Source organism: Amphiprion ocellaris, chromosome 16 (genome assembly GCF_022539595.1).
Source record: "Amphiprion ocellaris isolate individual 3 ecotype Okinawa chromosome 16, ASM2253959v1, whole genome shotgun sequence".
NCBI classification, from domain to species: Eukaryota; Metazoa; Chordata; class Actinopteri; family Pomacentridae; genus Amphiprion; species Amphiprion ocellaris.
The window spans coordinates 30191245-30215110 of NC_072781.1; the positions used below are offsets into that span (position 1 = coordinate 30191245).

The 23866-nt window shown below is 40.1% G+C and overlaps 1 protein-coding gene across 3 annotated transcripts in view; it reads left to right on the forward strand.

Annotated features, from left to right (window-relative positions):
- gfra1a (gdnf family receptor alpha 1a) overlaps window positions 1–23866 on the forward strand; it is a 144806-nt gene that overhangs the window by 71444 nt on the left and 49496 nt on the right. For all 3 annotated transcript variants that reach the window (XM_023266801.3, XM_023266800.3, XM_023266803.3), the window contains 4 exons: window positions 14516–14694; window positions 15770–15942; window positions 21085–21194; window positions 22997–23131. In XM_023266801.3, the coding sequence (XP_023122569.1) occupies window positions 14516–14694; window positions 15770–15942; window positions 21085–21194; window positions 22997–23131 (597 nt within the window). The remainder of the gene's footprint in view (window positions 1–14515; window positions 14695–15769; window positions 15943–21084; window positions 21195–22996; window positions 23132–23866) is intronic.

Sequence of the window (23866 nt, forward strand, 5' to 3'; positions counted from 1 at the left end):
GTTGTGGTTGTTTTATTCTTTTAAGACACCATGACTTCCAAACCAGGTGGCAGGTTTTTGGGTTCAGTTAATATTCAGAAGAGACAAAATTGCACACTCCATCGATTGTCCCAAAGTGTTCAAAACGGCAGCATTTTTGCAAACCAAAATTGGATTCTATCTGCAGAAGAAGCATGACAGAAGCCAGAAGAGATGACTGACAGCTGTACAGATTAAAAAATAATGTAACAACCACATGCAACTTGTCAAGGAACCCTAGAAAGTCTCCTCAGGGCAACATGAGTTTGAGGTTTGCTCAAGAAGGATCAGCACGCTGGATCGTGCTTTGTTAAACATAATCCTCGATACATGAGTGATCCGTGATTAATCACATACTAAAGGACGTGTTTAATTACATACCTGCAGAGCTCCAGGGCACGTAGTCAGGATGAACATTTAAAAAACCCATTTGCTTACTTAATGTATTTAAATAGCTGTCCTCCCAGTTAGGTACGTTTATTTCAAGTACATCATCTGTTTGAGTCTCAAATATCTCCCTGGACATAAAGAATTATTACCTACAGGGTGTCTCTAAAGTCTGGACACATGAGAAATCTCATTAACTATAATTTTGTTGACTAAATATGACTTTGTCGAAAGAAGAAAGAGTCAAACTGGCGCTTATCAGTGGACGCAAAGGATGGACATATCAAAAGATAGAGTTCGGATTAGGGAAGCGAAACTCTATATTCTTTAGTTTCGGCTGATACATTTGGTCGTCCAGAACGGGGTTTGTCCATGACACTGCCCATGTTTTTAAATTTAACCGCTTTTGTCACCATGGAAAAGCCAAGTGGAATCCTCTTTGGATGACATGCATTAAGTTCATCTGCTGTCTTTGTCCATCCTTCACGTCCACTGAGAAGTACGGCTGCAACTCTTTCTTCTTTTGACAAAGCCACATTTAATCTGTGGAGGCAAAAAATATATAGTTAATGAGATTTCCTATGTGTCCAGACTTTAGGGACACCCTGTAGCTCTCATTCAGGTTGAGTTACTTCTGTGGGGCTGGAAGATTAAAAGGAGTGTGCGGTTAGTAGTCAGATGTGACTGCTGGTAATCCCGCTGATGTATTCATCCAGTCTGGACGGTGACAGTCTCCCTCGCTTTTCTGTCGGAGTGCTGCGCTGGCTGAGCGCGACGCCGTCCCTCAATATCGATCGGAAAGTCCTGGACCGTCAGATTGCTTTCAGCAGCCATCACCTTCCTCTGTCATAAAGGGAAAGCTGCACAGACTTTTAGTGGTCAAAATGAAGGAAGGTTGGAAGCAAAGCCGTGGTGGTGTTGATGTGGACTGATGGGGAATAAAGTGGTGTTTTAATGAATTAGTTTTGTAGACAGAAAACTCATCCTCTTTCTCTCTTTTCTCAGTTTTCGTTTTTTATTTCAGCAGTTAACTATCTCCTGTGTGCTTCTTGCCTTTGCTTTCTCTTTCTATCTTTTTTTTGATTATTTATTCTCCAAAAATTGAGAACAACTGCAATCAACATTTTGTGCCCAGATGTGTCAATACTCTACATTCTATCGGCATTTTGCTATTTACATTTTCAATTTGTTTTTGTACACATCCTGCAGTTCAGCTGAAAAATCTTGGAATTTTTGTCATGTGACTGTTGGTCACAGCTGAGTCACTAATAACTCTATGTTTACTCTGGAGGATGCAGAATTTCCTTGTTTTTGCAAATTCTGGTTAATGCAGATGGTCTTTTTTTTCTTAATAAATCTTTTCTAAGCTTAAATTTAGTTAGGTGTTGGAGCAGCTTGTCACAGATGACTAGAGTTGAGTGGTCAAAAATGAGGTAAGTTTGAAGCAAATCTGTGCTGTTGTCTATGTGGATTGATGGGGAGTAAAGTGATGTTTTAATGAATTAGTTTTTAGACATAGAAATCATCCTCTTTCTCTCCCTCTTTTCTCAGTATTGTTTTTTTGTCGCAGCAGTTATCTGTCTCCTCTCCTTGGTGATTTTTTTTTTTTAATTAATCAATTTTAAGCTTAAATTTAGTTAGGTCTTGGAGCAGCTTGTCACAGATGAGTAGTTCAAAGACCATTAAAAAGTTGAGTGGTTAAAAATAACGGAAGTTTGAAGCAAAGCTGTTTTGTAGTTTTTTGGACTTTCAGCACAGTCCCAGCAGTAACTTTGTCCACTTTCTGTTTGTCCTATTAGCTGCTTCTTGCCATTGCTATCTCTTTCCATCTCTGCTCTCTCACATGTACACCTGAGAGGGCACCAGCAGGACTAATTATGAACAACAATAACTCCCCCCTCAGCTCCACTCCACTCCACTCCTGGCTGCGAAACAAACTCATTGGCACATCGCTGCCACTATTGTAAATCAATCTGACAGACTCGGAGGTGAGGTGCTGCATACATTCATGCGCTTGTGTCGCAACTCGTGCTCGCGTGGGAGTAAACAGGTCCTCCAGTTGTTAGATGTCCACATCCATCTCCACGGCGGACTGTTTGATGTTCAGACGGGGAGCACATGCTGAGGACGGTGCCGGCAGAAGGGCTGGGAAATATTGGAAGCTGGGGAGCAGGGACGGGCGATTTGAGTTGGGGACCGGTGCAGGAGGTTGGTGTCGACAGAATGGCTGGATATATTAAACAGCAGGAAATGGCCACTGAGGGTATTGTCTAGATATGAGTGTGGCAGCTGGGCGAGATGATTCATGAGCTCTGAAGTACTGAGAGCTTAAAAGCCACAAACCTGACATCAAGATAGCGGTTTGGATCCGGAGCGTTGAGAATAAAATGGTTAGAAGTTGTGTTTGTGGTGGAGGTGTGAAGTTGTGGTCGGTAGCAGCGGTGATATCGCTCACAGGTGGTTTAGAGGCTGTATAGCAGGGGCGTAAGAGAGGAAAGATTCGACAATGCAAGTGTTTCACTTTAGTTGCAATTAAAAGCAGATGTGTGCAAACTGCAAAATGTGAACTGACACAACCAAATTGAGCACTAAACCAAAAAACAATCAACTGAGCCACTGGCCAGCCCAAAACCACATCACTGGAGGATCCAAAACACTGACTGTCACTCCAAAAAAAAAACTTTGCAAATATTACTTCATGTATCAGAATCAGAAACTGTAAAACTGGGAGACACGTCCAACTTTTTTTTTTTTTTTTTTGTAGTCATGTATCATAATTTTAAGCTTAGATGTGGTTCTGTTTCTCCACTGAGTGACACGTCACGGATGGGCAGGTTCAAGGACCATTGGAACATTTACAATTCAACTATTCTCATTTTTTAGTTTTTTTTTTGTAGTACTTGATGTAATTTTGCAACTTTCAAAGATGCATTTTAAACCAATTTTCTTCGAGCAATGTCACAAAATTCCCAATTTTTTGTTACGACTGGTGGCTGCAGATGACTCACTAATAGCTTCACTGTTGCAAAGAGGAATGCAATATTTTTGTTTTGTTTACTGAATTTAGTTCCAAACACTTTATTTTTTGATAAATATTTAACTGAGATGTGTAGAATAAAGAGATTTTGACAAAATATCACGATTTTAGGCTTAGATTTGGCAATGTTTACTAACTGAATGTCAAAGATGGGCAGTTCATGGACCATCGGAAAGTTAAAGTTTGGAAGATTCCCTCAGTTTTACAGTTTCTGGTTGGGATACATGGTGTAGTTCCTGCAGTTTTCAAAGATAGCATGTATTTCAAGCCCGACTTGTCACAAAGCTACTGAATTTTTGACACAACTGAATCACTAATAGCTTCACAGTTGCAAAGAGGAGTGCAGAAATTTTAGTTAGTTTTTTTTTTTTTTTTTTACAGAATTTCGTTTTTGTGAATGCTCTACTTTTAACATATTTCAGTGCAACATGTAAAATAAAGATATTTTGATGAGTATTATGATTTTAACCTTAGATTTGGAGAAGTTTTCTGTGAGATCATGTGATTAGGCCAAAAACAATGAACAATCTGGTGATCTTTTCTTTATTTTCAGTGTCTGACTGATAAATGATGTAATACTGGTGTGTTTTTAAAAAGACAACATACCTCTCAACCTGCCAGCAGGTTTTGGATTTCAGAGGGTTAATTATCTCACTGGCTAGTGGGGGAATCTGTGGGGATTCGTAGGAAACACTACGATGTTGAACTGGCGTTCGTTTTTTTGAGTCCTGCTGTGATGCAGCAGGAGAAACTTGACAGCAAAGAGCCAGTAAGACAGTCATGTTGTTGGGACAGAAGCCTGACAAGCTCAGAGTTCATGTGTGCTGCGTTTGAACTAGATGGACTGCCTCGCATTCAGCAGACCAACACTGAGAGAGAGTACAACTTGAGAAAGCTAGAGGAGAGTAGAGGAGAGTGGGAGGGAAGCGTCTTGGCTCTCCACAGTGATGAATCTCCAGCGAGGCCCGTTTCATAACCCATCTGCCAGCGTGGAGATCAGCCGGTAAGAGCAGGCCCTGTGGGGCTGCAGCAGAAATCTACAGTATGGCTCTTTAATAATCTCCACAAACACATTCCAGTACTGTATCGTACAGCGCACCACCCCCACACTGCTTCTTGGCCGTCCAGACCTCGGCCCCTGCACTCTATCTGCACTCCCACATCCTCCGACTCAGAGTCTGGGACCTCAAGTAACCTGAAGCAACATTTCTTGCGCTGCATTAATTAAGAAAGTAATCCAGAGTAGTACGTACAAGTGATGGGAAAAGGAAATCTATTTTTGAGTTACAACCTTCTTTATTTGACACTATATGAACTGCCAAAAGCAGCCAATATCAATTAACATATCGGAGGCATCTATATTCTTTTTAGTATGCTGAAAGTGCTGCACTGAAACATCCACATCTTTTCTTTGTGAGTTTAGATCTGCACTAACATCTTCAAGGCTCTTCTCTCTTATTATGTACACTACCGTTCAAAAGTTTGGGGTCACCCAGACAATTTCATGTTTTCCATGGAAACTCCCACTTTTATTCATGCGCTAACATAACTGCACAAGGGTTTTCTAATCATCAATGAGCCTTTCAACACCATTAGCTAACACAATGTAGCATTAGAACACAGAAGTGATGGTTGCTGGAAATGTTCCTCTGTACCCCTATGGAGATATTCCATTAAAAATCTTCCATTTCCAGCTAGAATAGTCATTTACCACATTAAGAATGTCCAGAGTGTATTTCTGATTGATTTAATGTCATCTTCATTGAAAAAAAAACAGTTTGTCTTTCAAAAAAAGGACATTTTTAAATGACCCCAAACTTTTGAATGGTGGTGTACATGACAAAAACTCAGCAACTTTTCACCTGAACTCGACTGAACTGCAGGCGGTGTTTTCACAAATAAGATAGGAGACAAGTCTGGAAATAAATTAAAATGTAAGTAGTAAAATATCTATAGTATATAGATTCACCATTTTGCCATTTCCCCCCTAGTATTGGTAAGAAACCCAACTTTCACCTATTGTTGTTGTCATACTGTCCAGAAGACTTTCCTGAGATATCTCTACTTCTACTCATAGTTGTGCTGTTTCCATAGCAGTGCAGGACTTTATACTGCAGTGAAAAATGAGCTCACAGTGAAGAAAAATATGTCAGGTGTTACCAACTGCTCAGAAACAAAGAACGTTTTTTGAGCCATTCCCAGAGCAGATTTAAAACACTGCCTTGAATATAATAAAAACCAGTGTATGATCATGATTGTTGCATTGACTTAAAACTTGTTTGCTAATAAGTTAGCATGCTAACTCACTCTTGAGCAGAATAATATAGAGCATAATATAGATGTCTATTTCTGTAGATAATTTCAGGAGCCACACAGTCATGCAAGTGATACCAAACTGTTCATGAGTTATGGGAAAGTAGCATGTTTAAAAATACCGTCTAACTGAGCATTTTAGCATTCACCTCATAGTGTTTGGTTTTATTGCTGGGACAGATTCAGAGCCTGAGAATCAAAGGAGAGAAACTCAGCTGGGATTCAAGCCATGTGAGGGAACATCTACCTCCAGAGGTGTTGAAGGCAAGCACTCACCGATGAGAGGCATGCCTCTAATAGCTTGATATTACAAAGTAGACCGGAGGGGCTCAAAAGGGAATAAGTTGGGATGGGATACGGGGCCAACATAAAGCTGAGAGGAGGGAAACTTTTTAGCCGGCACACAGCTTTTGCCGAAGGGTTGTATTTCTACTCCCCCATCAGTTCCAGCACTCATAATCCCAGGTTTGAGGTTGAGCAATTTGGACCAAAGCTGAAATTTCAGGCAAGAAAATAAGTTCCATGTATGAAATTGGAAGAGCTGATGAGGTACCGAAAGCACGTTATGTATTCAGGTGAGCGCTCCTGTCGAGACCTGGCTTGTAATGTTAGCGAAAGCAGGATGGATGAAATGAGGTGAGGGGATTTGTTGGCACGGGGAGAAGTATAACACTGCAATGGGATGTGATGTCGGGAGACTGAGAACAGAAAGCAGCTAATGGGAGACACAAATAATTGTCTTTGGCAGATTTTTATTGGACTGTGTGCCAATAAAGCTCAATAAATTCGATGGAATTGGAGGGAAAGTGTTGGTAGCGATGACGGGAGGTGATGGAGACGGAGGAGATATAGATGGAAGTGTGGGAAGGAATGGGAAAAAGAGAAAGAGACTGTTGCACTATGGGGATCAATTACTGGGAACTGTGAGTTATGGTATTTGCTGCACCAAGTGCCATGTGGCTTTATTGCACTGGGACAGTGTTTGGAAGAGGAGGGAGATTATTAACCACACAGAAAGAGAGAGGAAGGCAAAGAGGAGAAAGCCGGCAGAGAATCAGAAAAGCATTGGAAGGAAGAACGAGGTACATAGTTTGGAAAGAAAAGAAAAATAGGCAGATGCCAAGAAAGATGAGTAAACCTTGAGGCTCTTTCTTCACCACTCCACTGTCTCCTTTTCTGCTGGTGTTGCACTTTGAAGCGTGGAGCCCATTAAAGCAGATGGCAGAGTAACTCAGCACTGATAATCAACAGAGAGCAGGCAGAGAGCAGATTCACAGAGAAAAGACCTCAGGCCTCGTTTATTATGTTAGATTTTTCTATCGAATCTGACGGTGTTGGAATTTCTCAAAGTGGCAACGAGGTGCGAGGAAAATAATTCAGACAATGAGTAATAAAAACGTACGAAGGCACGAACATGATAAATTTCAATGCTCGAGACTGACTTAAACAGGAGATTAAATATGAATCAAATGAATGATCAGTTCTCTCTTTCCCAGATTAATTCATATTATGCCCGCCAAAAAGATTAAAAAGGCAGATATTTGTAACAGGAGCAAGAAATCTGTCGAACAAATGTCTCTTTTGCTGCTAAATTTTACCGAAAAATTAGTTAATGCTTATTGAAAAATGCTCGTACTTGGCACTACTTTGGATCAGAACATTGATATTGCACACATATTTTACGCTGATAAACCCATTTTCCAACATTTACTGTTTGTTGTCTTTGTAGACTACTGGTTATATTTTTATTAGAGATCCATGTAGTAAAATTAGAATCAACATTTCCCAGAATTTGTGCAGATTTCTCACAGGTTCAGCAATCTACAACTCAAAAATACTGAATTTATAATGGTATGAAATAAAATAGTTATTTTTGATTGACTAATTTTTGTATTTTCTGCACTGTAAAGAAAAAGAAAATTTTGGATGGTTTTTAACTATATGTCCTCACCAAAACTCAGTATTTTTACCGTAAAAATTATTTGTAGGAAAAATTGTGTATATTAGGAATTTAACTGTTATTCTACAGATTTTGTTTCAATTTTGTTAAATTACATATAATATTTAGTATAGTTACAGAAATATAGTGTTAATGTACATGCTGACTGTAAAATCAAATGAACAGGCCAAAGCCTTACACAGTATCTGCATTTAATTTAATTCGATTTCTTACTGCACAGTGTGTGACCATAAAATTACACGGTTTTACTGTATGGAAACATCTCAATAGAATATTAAATGAATCTTTCCCCTCCTAGTTTTTACAGTTTCCAAATGTTACAATATTCTGTGATTTCTTTAACATATTTTGCAGTTTGACCGCAGTGACTGGAAGTATAAGAGTTAAGCACAGCTAATTGCTGTTCATTTGCTGCCATTTCTGTACAGTGGCTCTAACTTGCCGTGCTTCTCAGACTGTATATGAAGTCTGGTCGGCCCTGCGTGTCAGCATGTTTGTTCTGTAATCCCACGCCACCAGGACAAATCCCTGCACATTTATTGTATTTAGCAAACAAAGAGGTTGTGAATTATAGCCAGTGGCCCGGTGGCACAGCATGGAGCCACTGTTTCCACTGCTGCAGAGCTACGAGCAGTGGAAACAAACACACCTGTCAACTGTTCCCCTCAGTGACCCCGGGATGGCCGGATGAAGCACAGTAATATGTTCTGTCAGAGTGGTGTAACAACGACGATGACAAACACTGCTGGGAAAAGAAGGTGACGTTATATTTAAAACAGCTTTAACAAGGACAACAACAATAGCACCGATGTTAGCATGCTCACATTGGACATGGTGAAAGTGACAACTCCAACTCGGACGTTCGAGACAACCTCTGCTTTGCAAAGGTATAAAACCCTCAGAATGATGTAGAAAAAAGAAGCTAAAATAGTTAGGGAAGGTTGTCAGATCCACCACTTTCTATCATCATACTATTTACAGATGATGGGAATTTGAAAGAGGCATCAAAAGGCCACTGAAGGCCATTAAACGACTTTGCTCGAAAGGAAAAATAAAGGACAGATGGCAGAGGGGCGGAGAGACACCGGAAAAACAAGAGAGATGGGAGCCGCTAGAGAGAAGTTTAGAGATGGATGATGATGATGGAGAAAGAGGAAGGGAAGGGTAATGATTGGAATTCATCCAGAACCGCTCGGATAAAAGGCCTGAAAGAGGAGAGGGAGATCCGGGCTGAGAGGGGAAGGAAAGGAAAGGAAAGATGGGAACTCGAGTAGCGGTGGCGTAGGGGGGCACAGAGGTGGGCGAGGTCAGGATCCGACCCCGCGGTGTCCCATGGTAATTGAAATTAGGCGGGGGTGGTGCATGGGGTGGCAGCGGGACTGGAGGAAACAGGCGACACGATAATCAATTTGAGGCTGAATCGGAAACATGAGCCGCTGGGGGGGGCCTGGTTCCCCCTACCAGGCCTCCAGATGGCCCCGGCCCCAACCCTGTGTGGGCCCTGTCGGAGCTCGCAGGGAGGCTGCTAATGCATGTCTGTGTGCTGCTGTGTTTTGGAGACACAATGCCATCTGCTAGGAGTGCAGGGGGAGTTCAGCAGATGAATTTGCCGACACTGGGGGCATAGTATGGTATAGACGATATACTGCACGCATGTTTGTCTGTGGCGCTAATGCAACACCCGCAGAGATCTGTGGAGATTTGTTCAGAAATGCTCCGAAAGCATCGCAACCCGACTCCCACACTTCACACACTCCCACTCTGTAGTGAGGTGTCCTCGGAGCACCATAGCTGACTCTTTCACCAAGATTCTCATTTAAGAGATGCTCACAAGTCTCTCTCTTCAAATGAATCCCAGACTAGCTCAAGGATGAGTTTAGTTCAAGCTTCTATGTGGGCAAAGGTAGTTCTTCATAGCTTCATGCCTGTATGTTTGGGGTTGTTATTGTGCTGCTGAGTGTGATCAATAAGTTGCAAGACTGCACCTATAAAAAGCAAAAACTGATGTATATTTCACGGCTTTCCCTTTCAAAACAGTCTCCGTGTGCAGCAACACACCGCTCCCAGTGCTCCAAAAATACCGGACTTGCTAAAGCATGTTTAGACCAAGGTTCTGTGTTGGCAATACTGTCTGTTGAATGCTTCAACTGAAGATAGCTTTCTTAACTATATGACTCTGGCTGTAGGTTTGGGGCTGTTCTCATGCTGCAGAATGCGCAAGGTGCGATCAATACGTTGTGAGACTGCACCTACTAAAAGCAAAAGTTGATTTAAATTTGGCCAATATCTCTTCTGAAGTGGTCTCCATGTGCATCAAGGCACTGCTCCCAGTGCTCCTGCCACATTTGGAAATGTGTCAAGGACCTCTTCCACTGTGTCAAAACGGTGATCCTTCAACTTGAATTTTATTTCTGGTGAAGAAAAAGATGTCACAGAGAACCAAATTTCCCTAGTTGGGCAGGTGGGAGGTGACGACAGTGTTGGTGTGGCCAAAAATCTCATGTTTTCCAACAGTTTCAATCTTTTACCCCAAATGTTCCACATCAAAAGCCTGAAAATGTTACTGTAGAAGTAGGCGTTAAGAGTCTGATCAAGAGGGTTCATGTTGCTAAAACCCCAGAAATGTTGAAGAAAACAACAAGCTTGCTCTGTGTCGTGCTGCTGACCTGATATGCATTTTTGAATCTTGGAGACTGACAATTCTTCCACCTAAGACTCATATTTTGTCTCTTTTTGTAGCATTAAGGTTGGGTCAATTTGACAGAATTTGATACTTGCTGTCTCTGCAAGTTTTAGGTCCATGGTGAAATTGCAAAGGTGCTTCTGCAAATGGTCAAATGAAGCTTCCAGGGAACTTTCCAAGCATTCCAGGAGTGCAGGGAGCAGAGTATCGCTGCACAAGAAGACTATGTCAAAGAGAATAGCAGCCAAACTTAAATCAGATGCATTTGTATAGGTTTCCTTGATAGCCACTGATATTTAGAGCTAATCAAACACCCCAATGCACCAAACATGGATCACTTTCTTTATGTGGCAGATAAAATATGCCTCACTAAATTAGGATACATCAGGTGAGTTCATATGTTGCTAAAAGTGTGTTTAGATGATGACATATCTCGCTGCAATTTGAAACCCCGTCAACACACAATTAAACATGGTTTAACAGATATGAAACAAAGCCTCATTTAGTGATTACATGACCTATTTCTTGCCTCAGATGTTTAAAAAAAAAAAATCTGGTTTGGGGGAATATTTTGATGCTGTCAGAACAGGTGCCATATTTTTACAGTTTGATAATCAGAAGACCGATGGCAGTCGGGGAGAAGAAGAGTTCAGGTCTGAGACTGTCAGTCATATATTGTAAAGGTTTCTTGTCACTGTGTGTGTTGAACTGATGTTAGCTCGGATGAGAGAGTATGTTATCAAAGCAAAACTGAGATAACTGACGCATAAAAGCAGTCAATTTCAGCGCTTTCATGTTTGCCATTTTTACCAGAACACTTGCAAAAAGTAGTTATGGATTTCAACAGAGAATAAGTGCCCCTTTTTTGAGTAATTTTGTAAAATTTTGTACAAAAATAAAATCTGTTTCTAACTCACCCTACATCCTGCAAACCAAAAGTGTACTTGCACAATTAATCAAGTTCTTTCAAACAAGGGGAACAAACACTAGTAGTTTTATTACTACTAATAATAGTAGTTTAGAATGCTCAGCTGCTGGCTGGTAGAAGGAAATAGAAACAGATTTCAGTTTTCTTGTCAAAACTACTCAATTTTTACATACAAATACCTGAAAATGTGTTGCTAGTGCATGTCTGAGTGCTTCTATACCTGCTCTAAAACAAACATGCCTTCTCTAAACCTCTTTAATGCTGCCATGAACCTGTCATTTCAAAATACATAAATAAGTTTAGTGCTCTGACGCAGTTATTACAGCAATATAAGTGGCTTAACTTTTCAGCTTCACAAGTTTCGGGCTCAAATGGCCACTTATATTTCAGTGCAAAATCAGTAAATTAACATGCAGGAGCTTCAACAAAAGGCTTAATTAGACATCCAGTCTCTAATCTTCCAGCTAAAGTTTCAAGTAGAACGATGCTTTGGTGTCTTAAACCACTGAAAAACACACCAGATAAGCTGCAGTTTTTTTCTTTCCTGCTACTGCATGCCATAAAAGCAGTGGGCCAGCTGGGTAAATAATAATAATATACACAGAAATCATGATTCAGACAGAGAATATCAAAAGTTTGCATGTTTTTTCTCCACCTCTAATGCTTAGTACACTTCAAATAAATTATTTTCCTACTCAAAATGTGTCTATTGTATGTAATAAATGCAAAAGAATAGAAAAGAGACCAGTATATATTCTCATATCCACAGCTCAGTCACTGCTTATAGGAGTAAATCCTGGTTTGAATAAAGTCCTATCTCTAATTTAACTGGAAATATGTTCGCTTTGTTTAAATGTCAGCCATTTAAAAGCATTAAATAAGAAAAATATGTGAATAACATGTAGCAGAATATTTACGTAAGATTGTTTTTAGCAGTTTTGAATGAATGCAGGAGTTTTAGTGCCACAGGAGGCTGACAAATGGAGGTGTGGACCAAAGGAGGCAGGGCAAACAGAGGTGATAGAGGGGGCAAGTAAAGGGAAGAGGGGCATGTGGAAGGTAAACAGTGAAGCAGTGGGACGAGTTTCATTGTATGAGTCAGCGAGGCTGCTGGAAGTTTAGGAAGGCATTCATCTTAAAGATCTCCTCTCTCGTAGAGCGAACAGCATCCACCCTGTCGCCAATTAAGTTATCACCGGACCATCAACTCAAACCCCCCTTCATGTCTCCGCGTCCCTTTTAATCTGCCTCCCTCTTCCCTCTCCTCCCCTCGCCTTGATGTGTTGAATCTCATTAACACAGTTTGCATCTTCGCAACGTGGCGCTCCAGCCGACTGGTTTGTCTCGCACAGTTCCCTGCTGCCTGCACTGTTTCTGTATGTTTGTCACATGGAGCTTCACCCGTTTTAATTGATGCTCATTAGACAGAGAAAAAATGCAGTTTTTCGCACCATTTTCACCCAAAAAAAATTCAAGAACGGGGGGGAGGGAGTCGAGGAAAATGTTAATTAATGGCGGATCGAGGGCAACGCTGGTAATTAGTGCAGGCTGACAAATAAGCAAAGTGGTCAGCAAAAGGAAGTCTGCAGTAATACTGTATGAACCTAGAAATACATGGCAGGTTAGCTATGAGAGGCGCTGTTTGGTACAAGCTAAGAGTTAGTGCGATCTCATGTTGAGTTTGCATAAACATACACACACACGTACGCTCGCACAGGTGCAGAAATGACACAAATACAAGAATTCATATCAGCTGACACACACATATAGATTGAAATGTGTTGCTAGTTTTAGAATAACGTGATTACACTGCTCTATTGCTTTTATTTTGCGATGATATGTTTGGTAGGTGCTGTGTAGAGCCCCACTGATATTGGAGATTTTAAAATAATGCAGATATTTTAGCGTCCCATGAAAGGAATACATTTCTTTAAGAAGAGTTGGCCACAAATCTGGGTTATCGTGTTGACATAGTAAGATTCCTGCAAAGAATTGCCTTTGGAAAAGTTCATGAAACCATGTTTGGACCCTTTGTGTTGTGTCTTTTTCTAGTTGTTGGTTTATCACTTACCTGGATATCAGAATAAGTTGTTTCCATTGATATTTGGTGGTTAAGCTCAAGGAACATGCAATTGTTTTGACAAAAGAAATGTGCTCACGAGGTCTACTTCATTGTTTTTTCTGAAGCTTTTAGCCACATTTCTTGCAACCACGTCTCCTTAAAATCATGTTCCAACTAATCTGAATTGAAAGAAATTGTTTAATTTTGAAACAAATTTATTCAAAAACCTTCAATCTAGTAGGAAAAAGCCCCAAAGTCCACATATGCAAGTGGGAGGGGAGGATGGAGGCGTACAATTTTCACCCAGGAGACTAGTGTTCATTATTCTTACACTTAGTTTTCAGGTTTACTTGCTGTTTAGTTAGGTTTAGGCACCAAAACGATGAGGTTTAGTTTAGGAATGTCATGATTTGAGTTAAAATACATTTTTCATTTCATGCTAGAGGTTACCAGGATGACAAATCATCTCATATATGATTGTTTGGAAAAGAAGCGACAGTGAAGCAAGAAAATAAATGACCAAGATATGTTGATTTGAAACGCAATCGTGCAGAAAATGAGTTCCTCTCAAAATGAAACTGACAGTGAATTTTTTGGGAGACAGGATTGTTTCTTAGTATTCATCTCTATGGAAACCAAGCAAACTCCATCTACCGAAGAAGGCCAGAAGATGTAGCTGAAATTTTTAAGAACAAACATGCAAGTTGACCTTGTGACGAGAATTCTGTGTTTACAGGATTGAACAAACCTTCACGTGTTTAGTTTTTGACTCTTTTGTTATGTCTCAGATGTCTAATAAAATGATGGTTGTATCTTCAAAAAGAATCACTACCTCCAAAACGGTGGCATCACACAAGGCCTTTTTTTGTAAATGTTGCTATTGCCAAGTGCAGTATTGGACTGTAATGGGGTTTTTTTGCTGCAGAACATTCTTATTTTCTTTGTTATAAAATCCAAATTGTGCAGAGATATTCCCTCTTTGTGAGTTAATCTCAGTATCTCTTGCTCGCTTTCATTCTCTTTTTGATGAGGCACCAAATCACCAGCATCACAGTCTTGATTACATGTGCACGATTGTCACCTTTTCTTCTCTTTATTCCCCCTTCCCTCCTGTTCTCCCTTTTCAGGAGAGCCTGCAGTCGCCAGAGAGAACAACTGCCTCAACGCCGCCAAGGCCTGCAACCTGAACGACACGTGTAAGAAGTACCGCTCTGCCTACATCAGCCCCTGCACCAGCCGAGTCTCCACCGCTGAAGTCTGCAACAAGAGGAAATGCCACAAGGCCCTGCGGCAGTTCTTTGACAAGGCGAGGCACTTCTGACAGAAAAAAAAAAAAAAAGAGAGAGAAAGCAACGCTGCGACGCTCACATGCTGGAGGTTTTCCACACGACTGATATCTGATAAAAGCTGAATGTCCACCACAAAGGACCTGCTTCTAAAGGGAGAATGATTTTGAAGTGGATAAGTTAGAGGGGTTGTCAAAAATCACAATAAATAATCATGCGGGCCTTTTTGTTCGGGGTGTGCTTTCCAAGCGCCAAGCTTTGACATTGATTCAGTCATCAAACACAAAAGATGTTTTTTGCTGTCTGTTCCATATTGTAAAAAATGATGTGAAGCGTTGTAATTACAACCCAGCTCCCATGATGCTTCTTCGGAATAACTTTACTTTCACTGCTTCAGCTGAGCAACAATACGGATAAATAGAAAAGTACAAAGAATGCATGTCATTGTTAATCCAACTGTGACTTATAATTTTCTTTTTTTTCATAACAGAGAATTCTCACTGCCAACAAGTTTCAAGTTTTCTTTGTGTATGAGATAAAACTATGATTACATTCTTCTTTTGTCGCCTGACTGGCGTTTGTTTCAGCTCTGCACTGTAATTCAGCTTTAAAATCAGATTTTATTGATGCTGTTGTTGATTTCAAGCAAAATTAAATACCCAAGAGAAACATTTTATGCTATTTTAGCATGAAATTCGTTTTATTCTCTCATGAAAATGTTCAAATTTGCCGTAAATTTTTGGCCATTTTCTGTTATTTGTTTTTCCTGAGTGACAATGCGAAACCAATGAGTTAATAGAACTTTGAATTTACTTTTTCAGCTCTCCAGCTCACACTATAAATAAGCTGCAGCAAGATTACTTTGTTAGAATGAACACAGGAGACCGAATAGTTAGCATTAGCAGCAAAAGCCACTATGGTAAATCATTTAATAGTTAGCTCAGACCTCATCAACGAAAACATTCATAGCATGTGTCAGAAAGGCCAGAAAGTGCAACATGTGGCTCAAAAACAAACCAAAATAGGATTTAAAATGAAGCTGACTCCACTTCTACGTACAGTTAATGTTGTATTGTTGTTTCTTTTGAATCACAGGTCCCTCCAAAGCACAGCTACGGCATGTTATTCTGCTCGTGTCCGCTCAGCGACCAGACGGCGTGCTCCGAACGCCGGCGTCAGACCATCGTTCCCGTCTGCTCGTACGAAGAAAAGCAAAAACCCAACTGTCTGGAACTGCAGGCCTCCTGCAAGACCAACTACATCTGCAGGTTTGTCTTCTTCAAGCTTTATTAGACAACCAGAAGTGAGGAGATGGCAGGAAATGATCAGCAGACCGAGCCTCAAAAAAGTTCTCATGATCTGTCATAGTCCATGAACATCAGCAGTGAAGTTTCCAAACAGCAAAGGTCATTACTCAGCAACACTTGAATTTATCAAACCCAAACTTGGTACATAGACTCAAGACCTCTCTTTAAGGGGGCACAAAACAATAATTTTTGTATCTGGTAATACTGTGGGAAGTCCTGAGACTGAGACATGTCAACTTCTTACGTCAAACTTATTGATGCGACTGCCATATTGGATTTCAATGAAGGGTTTAAAAGGTTTTATTGACCACAAATTTGCTCTAATCTGTACCAAAATCGGCACAGATGAGCTTTAGAAGAAGTCTCATAATTTAGATTATTGAAATCACTTGTACATTACAGCCAATCAGAACTGTGCTGAAGCAACCAAACAACAAGTGTCTAACTCCCTGACCTCCAAGCAGTTTCTGGCCTTTTTTTTTCTTTTTTGCTCCATTTTTCCTCACTGTGAGCTCATTTTTTACTGCAATATAAAGTCTTGCACCTCTATGGAAATGGCATAACCATAGAAGTAGAGAGAACTCAGGAATGTCTTGTTAAGCATAACAAAGTTATAATGCCATAAGTCCTAAGAAATGGGAAAAAAGTAGAATTTCTTAGATTATTTCTTCATAAAAATTGAAAAATTGTGGAATCCACACGTACAATATATTCCAAGTTCGTCTTAAACTTAGGCAACTCAGAATGACGTCTAACAAATGTTGAATTGCAACCAGAGATGGTGGGGTTTGTGACTGAGATGCACGTCAAAACACATCATCATGATCGGATGCTCATCTATTCTGCTGTATCACATTTGCTTCCCAGACCAACACTTCTCACAATTACAGCTTGTCAGCATTCATTGGAAAACGCAAAGTGGCAGCTGTCAGTCCTCTGGTGTCGCTGCTTCACACTTATTACTGGAGCTGTTTTAATCAGACAATACGAAGAAAACTAAGTAGGAAGACGTAAACATTGGCTACATTTCTTTGAGCAATCTCATACAAGCTACTAGCAAGAAAATGTTTCACAAAAAACACTGTAAATAGCCACTTCTTTCTGCTATTTGTGGTTTTTAGAGCGCCCTTCGCTACAGGAAGCAATATCAATCGACAAAGCAGCAACCTGCACATTGAAAATAGCAAATTTTACAAAAGATTGGAATCAAAGAGTGGTGGAGACAGGACAGTTTGGTTCTTTTTAAATGAATTACCCATTTTAATCCTCTGAACTCCAAGCAGTTTCAAGACGTTTTTTGCTCCTGTGACATTTTTGTCCACTGTGGGTTCATTTTTTACTGTAATATAAAGTCTTGCACCTCTATGGAAACGGAACAGCCATGGCTAGAAGTAGAGAGAACTTAGAAATTACTTCTGTGCTGGATGACACAGTTAAAATGCCATAAATCTTGATAAAATAGAAAAAAGACAAACGTTTTGATTATGTAATGTGACCAAAGTACCCATTCAGTCATAAAGCTGATGTGTTCAGATGCCTTCAGATTAATGTAAAGTGGTGCATGTCTGAAAAGAGCTTCATTGGAAATTAAATCGAATTACTTACATTGTGTGGACAAGCTTTATATCTCTAAATGTGATGCAAGTCCTCTCAATGCAATGTGAATAGCTGCAAAACAAGAGTGCCATTTTGAATTTCCTGCATTACTTTCGCCTCTACATGTTACTTTTTGCTGAATCTCCTTCGCTACAGAAAACAACAACCTCGAGCACCAAGCCATATCCTTAAAGTGACAAATTTTGCAGAAAATTTAGATCATAAAATAAGACAAGCCTGCAGTTTCTTGGCGTTTCTTATTGCTGTCCCATTTTTCATTGCATTGGCTCCTTTTCACTGCAGTATAAAGTTGCTCTATGGAAACTGAACAACCATGACTAGTAGTGGAGACAACTCAGAAACGTCTTCAGTTCAGTATGACACAGTTATGATGCTTTAAATCATTTTCTAAAAAATAGAAAAACTTTAGATTATTTGATAATTTAACCTTTACAGAAAAGCGACCAGGGTGTTCATTTAGACATGAAGCTGCCACATTTAGATGCTGTCATATTATCGAGGACTAATGTCTTAAAGGTACTTAACTTTAAATTTAAGCATAAGTACCCTAAAATATAACCCTTTACATTATGTGGACAAGCTTTTTAGCTCCAAATGTCACAAATTCCGGCACACTGGTGCTCAAACATACCTCACAGACAAGTCTTTACATTGTATAGTTGTCTGTGTAATCACCAGCATCAGCAGAAACAAATGATCTACCTTCGCACCTCAGATCTCTGAATCACACCCACACATTCAGCGCAGTGACGCTGTCGGGTTCCTGCATTAAGAGCAGGAAAAGAGTGACTCAGTGACGGACATCTGACAGCAGCCTCTCTGCAGAGTGAGCATGTGTGAGTCTCCAGAGGCTGCAGCCAGCAGTCCTGCGGCTCTCTGGGATTAAATGGGAAGCATTAGGCATCATAAATGAGCTCCATTTGGACCGTGGCCTCGGGTCTCCCTCCCTCTCGCCTCAACCTCCGTCTCTACTTAACAACGAGCGGCATGACACTGCTGTAAATTCATACTACAAGTTACCGTCCTCCGCTTCCACTTTTTTTCTCCCTTCTTTTTGCTCTCTATCCGTCAGACATACGCTCGAGGGCTGAACAACAGGTCTCAGTGCAGCGCCGCTTCCTCCCAGTCCATTTGTCAGTTAGCACAGATAGATTAAAGCCATGCATTTCCAGCAGCTCCCTCACCATATGTCAGGTGTAGCATACTGGCTGCTGTTGACAACTCTCACTACGCAACTTTCTGCTATGCACCAGATTGGTGTGATTATATAGATCACACTGGGAGTGCATATATGGGAGTGTACAAGTATTTATTCCTCAGAAAGGCAGGTGTAAACAAAGCAGGATTTTCATGTTTTTTTAATTAAAGAAATACATTTGACTGGTTTGTTAAGCCTCAACACGAATAAGCACTTTTGTTTTGAGAAGAAATATTCAGTGTAAATCCGAATCCAGAGGCCAAGCTGTGAAGCCTCATTGGCACATATAATATTTCTATCTTCTTCATCTTCTATCCCCAGAACTTCACGATAAAAACTTTTGAAATTTGTCACGCTGATTGGCGACAGCTCCCTGATTCTTATCACTAAGTTTCATGTCGGCGCCTCAAACACTTTAGTGCCAGGAAGTTGGTCGAAGTTGGAGGTGCGTTCGTGTATTTGAACTATATGCCTGCTTTCAAAAATGAGGTGCCGTTGAAGTCACATCGAGCTGAGTTCAGAGAAATGATGACAATTTCCAGAAATGATCAGCAGACGAAGCCTCACAAAAGCTATCAGATGGATTTTTGAAATCTGTCGTAGTCCATCAAAATCAATGTTTCCAAACAGCAAAGGGCATTACTCAGCAACACTTGAATTTATCAAACCCAAACTTGGTAAATAGACTCATACTTCAGTTTAAGGAGGCACAAACATAGGAAATTTGACCGCTTGAGGATGATGCCTAGTAGCTGCTAATACATTACGTCTGAACAAATAATTATTGTATCTAGTAGTACTGTGGGAAGTCCTAGGATGGAGACACGTCAACATCTTATGTCAAACTAATTGATAGGACAGTCATACTGGTTTTCAATGAAGGGTTTAAAAGTTTTTATTGACCACAAATTTGCTCTAATCTTTACCAAATTCAGCAGAGATGATCTTTAGAGGAAGCCTCACAAAATTTATCCAATGAATTTTAGATTATTGAAACCATTTGTACATTACAGCCATTCAAAACTGGTGCAGAAGCGACCAAACAGATGTCTGACTCCCTGACCTCCAAGCAGTTTCTGGGCTTTTCTTTTTTTTTTTTTTTTTTTTTGCTCCAGTCACATTTTTCCTCACTGTGAGCTCATTTTTTACTGCAATACAAAGTCATAATGCCATAAATCCTAAGAAAGGGGGAAAAAAGAATTTCATAGATTATTTATTTTATGAAAATTGAAAACTGATATTCACATGTACAATATTTTTCCAAGTGAACAAAGGTGTAACCAAGACTGGGAATAAGACTGGTGGTTCTACACACTATATTTGACCACTTACATTTGTAATGGGTTTCCATACTTCTCTCCTATCTGCTTTATGTAAACACTGCCTGCAGTTCAGCCCACTTCAACCAAAGGATTTTTGGGTCTTAATGTGAGTAACAGATGGCTTCTAACCTTTTTGTTTTTGGCAATTTCTTAAAAGGAATCATTAATAATAAAGTGATATCAATAAAATATGACAATTTTATACTTAGATTTGGTGAATTTTACAACAGAACTAAACGTCATACATAGTTGTTTTCTGTTTTTACAGTTTCTGCCTCTGGTAAATGGTGTAATTTTGGTGATTTTTATCAAGGTAACTAGTTTTGGCAGTTTGCCTTCACTGTTGCTGTACTTTGGAACAAGGAGTTATAACTTACATCCCCTCAATTTTGATTCCTCTACCAAATACAAGAAATATCATGACTTCCACCAGTTTTGTTCACATCCATGATCTTGTTGGCTTTTTGTGTTCCCACCTTGCTGTAAAATACCTTAACATTTAAAAGGAATGACAACCGAAACTGCAGCACCAAGAACCTCAAATGTCCACACGTGACGTTGAACTGTTTCGCTTCGTGTCAGAGAGTCGATATATCACACTTAATCTCACTTCAAATGGTGAATTTCTTGGGAATCCAATACTCCATTTCCATTTCACATGCCACTGCACCTGAGACAAAAGTGTAAACAAACATTGGCGAACGCAGAAGATGAATCGGAGCGGAATTGCCTTTAGCCTCGTCCATTCCAGGATATAAAGCAGCCGCTGCTACGTCTGCTGATCATCTTCTTCTTCCACTGAAGGCAGACATTAAGAAAAGCTAATTGAATTGAGAGAAATGACTTCCCTCCGTACACTAATCTGGACCACGCACAATTACAGTCACATTGGCCATCTGAATTTCTCCTCTAATATGTACTGGAGCCATAATCACTGAAATAGTTTTGGATCTGTGTGTGTTTTAGGTCACGACTCGCCGACTTCTTTGTCAACTGCCAGCCGGAGCCTCGTTCGCTGTCAGGCTGTCTGAAGGAAAACTACGCCGACTGTCTGCTCTCCTACTCGGGTCTGATCGGTGAGTTCACGTGTTCACTTGATTGTTGTTGTTCGGCTTCACTTCAGGTCTCCGTGGATTGTTCCTGATGACATTTTTTAACTTATTCTTGCTGTTTTGCTTCAGTTCTTATGATAAATTAGCACTAACCAAGTGCTGAAATCTGGAAACAGAAGAAAGATGTCAGTTGCAAAACACACCATAATCTGAGCATTTGGCTTCATTTATTTTTCCAATTAAGATTGAATAAACTGGAGTTTTGTGTTTCTGACTGCTCATGTGTCTTGATCAGGGGTGTCAAACATGCAGCGGACCCTCTGGTGGGCCAAAACCGGCCCACCAGAGGGTCCAATCCAGACGATGACTAGTAAAGTCTAAAAATTACAGTGACGACATTTACTGCAAATTGTAAATTTGTAAAAGTATGAATTTAAAATAATTTCTCAACCATGAAAAGTTGTTTTGATCATAAAGTAAAATACTAGATTGCTCATTGTTCTTTTGTCATTTTGTCTCATTTTTGAAATATTTTGTCTTATTTTTTTGTTGTTTTTTTGTCTAACATTTGTCTTTTGTATCATGTTTTTGTTGTTTTGTCTAACCCTAACCCTCGCTTTTGTCATTTTTTTGGAAATAAATGGCAACCTTACATACTATAGATATTTAACTATTTACATGTTTAATTTGTTTCCATACTTATTTCCCATCTGCTCTATGTAAACACTGCCTGCAGTTCAGCCGATAAATCCCTAAATTTTTCACTGTTTTTTCCAGCAAAGTCCCTAATGGCTTCACGACTGTTCGAAGAGCACCAAATTTTTATTTTTTCACCGAAACAGGTTATTGCAAAGTTCATTTTTGGCAAATTTTTAAATGAGATATGTGAAATAAAATGATTTCGATGAAGTGTCATGATTTTAAGGTTGGATTTGGTTCTTTTCTGACTGAATGACACATCAAAGATGAACAGGACCACCAGAGAGTTCAGAATTCAATGATACTGTGTGTTTTTCCAGATGCTGGTTCTGGTAAATGGTGCAATTTTGGCAATTTCTCAGAGATAACATGCCTTTCAAACCTGCCGATGCATTTTGGGGTTCGGAGGGTTAAACTGTTGGACAAACCCACAAGGAAACATGAACAACAGTTTGACATGAAGAGCCAAGTTGTATTTATTGCACTCTACCTCCTGTTCTAACCCCAGTAAGTGTCCTGTTAGATCTCAGTGTTCTCACCACAACTGTGAACTGTCACGAGTTTTACCTTTGCAAGTCACCGAACCAGACCACACATGCACACACCGTCCACATGGCGCCAATTCATTCTGCCTACTGCAAAACAAAAAGGCCTGCTTTGGATCGCAGCCAGCGTCAGGGAACAATCCATTGGGGGAGTGAGAAATCACTGACTGAAGCTATTTACTTTCCCTCGCAGAGAGAAAGCCTATTCTTCACTCCGGCTTCGCTGCATTCTGCTTCCTGCAGAAAATCCAACCAAGTCACTTGGTATTTTAGAAAATATTTTCAAACATCTTTTCTCCTATTTTTATTTTTTAGATTTGGTCTCAGGACAAGTAGTTTTACACAACAACTGCATGTTTTAGTATTTTGTGCGTGGATTATTTGAAATTTGATGTATAGGACGTAAAATGTCCTCCAATTCTGGAATGACCCATGCATTATTACACATTTATCATTGAAGACAGGCGAAAGACCCTTAAAGGTTTCCTTTATTTGACATTTCCACATTTCACAGAGGAGCCTTGTTTATGCATCACATTTCTTGCTAACTAATGAAATAACAATTCTGTCCACCTGCTGCAGGTACTGTGATGACGCCCAACTACCTGCGCTCGCCCAAAATCAGCGTTTCTCCTTATTGCGACTGCAGCAACAGCGGCAACAACAAGGATGAGTGTGACAAGTTCACCGAGTTTTTCACCGAGAACACCTGCCTCCGTAAGTGTTCGCTCTGACCAGCTGTTTTTTTTAATATTCCAGCTTCTGTTCTCTTTAGCTCTTATCTGCTCCTCTGCACTCTTACTGTCTATTTTTACTGCTGCTCTTTTTTCCCGTTATGCACTTCTATCCCCTCTTCCTCTTCTCTCAGTCTCTGCTTCCTACCAAATATATCCCATTGCTGTCTTTGCATTGTTACCCCGCTGCATTGTAGAGAAGCTGGTCATATTGCTCCACAGCATCTGAATGTGTGTGTGTGTTTCTGCGTGTAAAAGCCGAAGCAGAACTCCAGATCTTTGACAGAAAGCAGCTTTTTTTTCTCCAACCCTCTTTACACAATGACTCTAATTAAGAAAACCCCCTCAAACACATTCTTCCTCTCTCTGTGCTCCATATAAACGCGCCTATTTCCAGTCGAGATGAATAAATTGCAGGAATTCCAACTGAGCCGCAGAGATAAGAGTCGGATTGATTGCGTGTTTCTGTGTAATCGGAGCTAATTCTTGTCCTTCTGTTTTGATAGTACAGTCGAGGTCAGTCAGGTGCTGCTTTCCTCCACAACACAGTTTAAATGTAATACAATTCTTCATTGATTCTCGTCGGAGGTCAGGCAAGAGGGTCAAACAGAGAGTATTTTTTTGTTCAAGGACGCTGGAGCTGAATGAAAATATGTAATCATGAAATCTGGTTAGTAGGTTAACAAACCTGAGATTTACTGGTGTTTCTTACACTAAA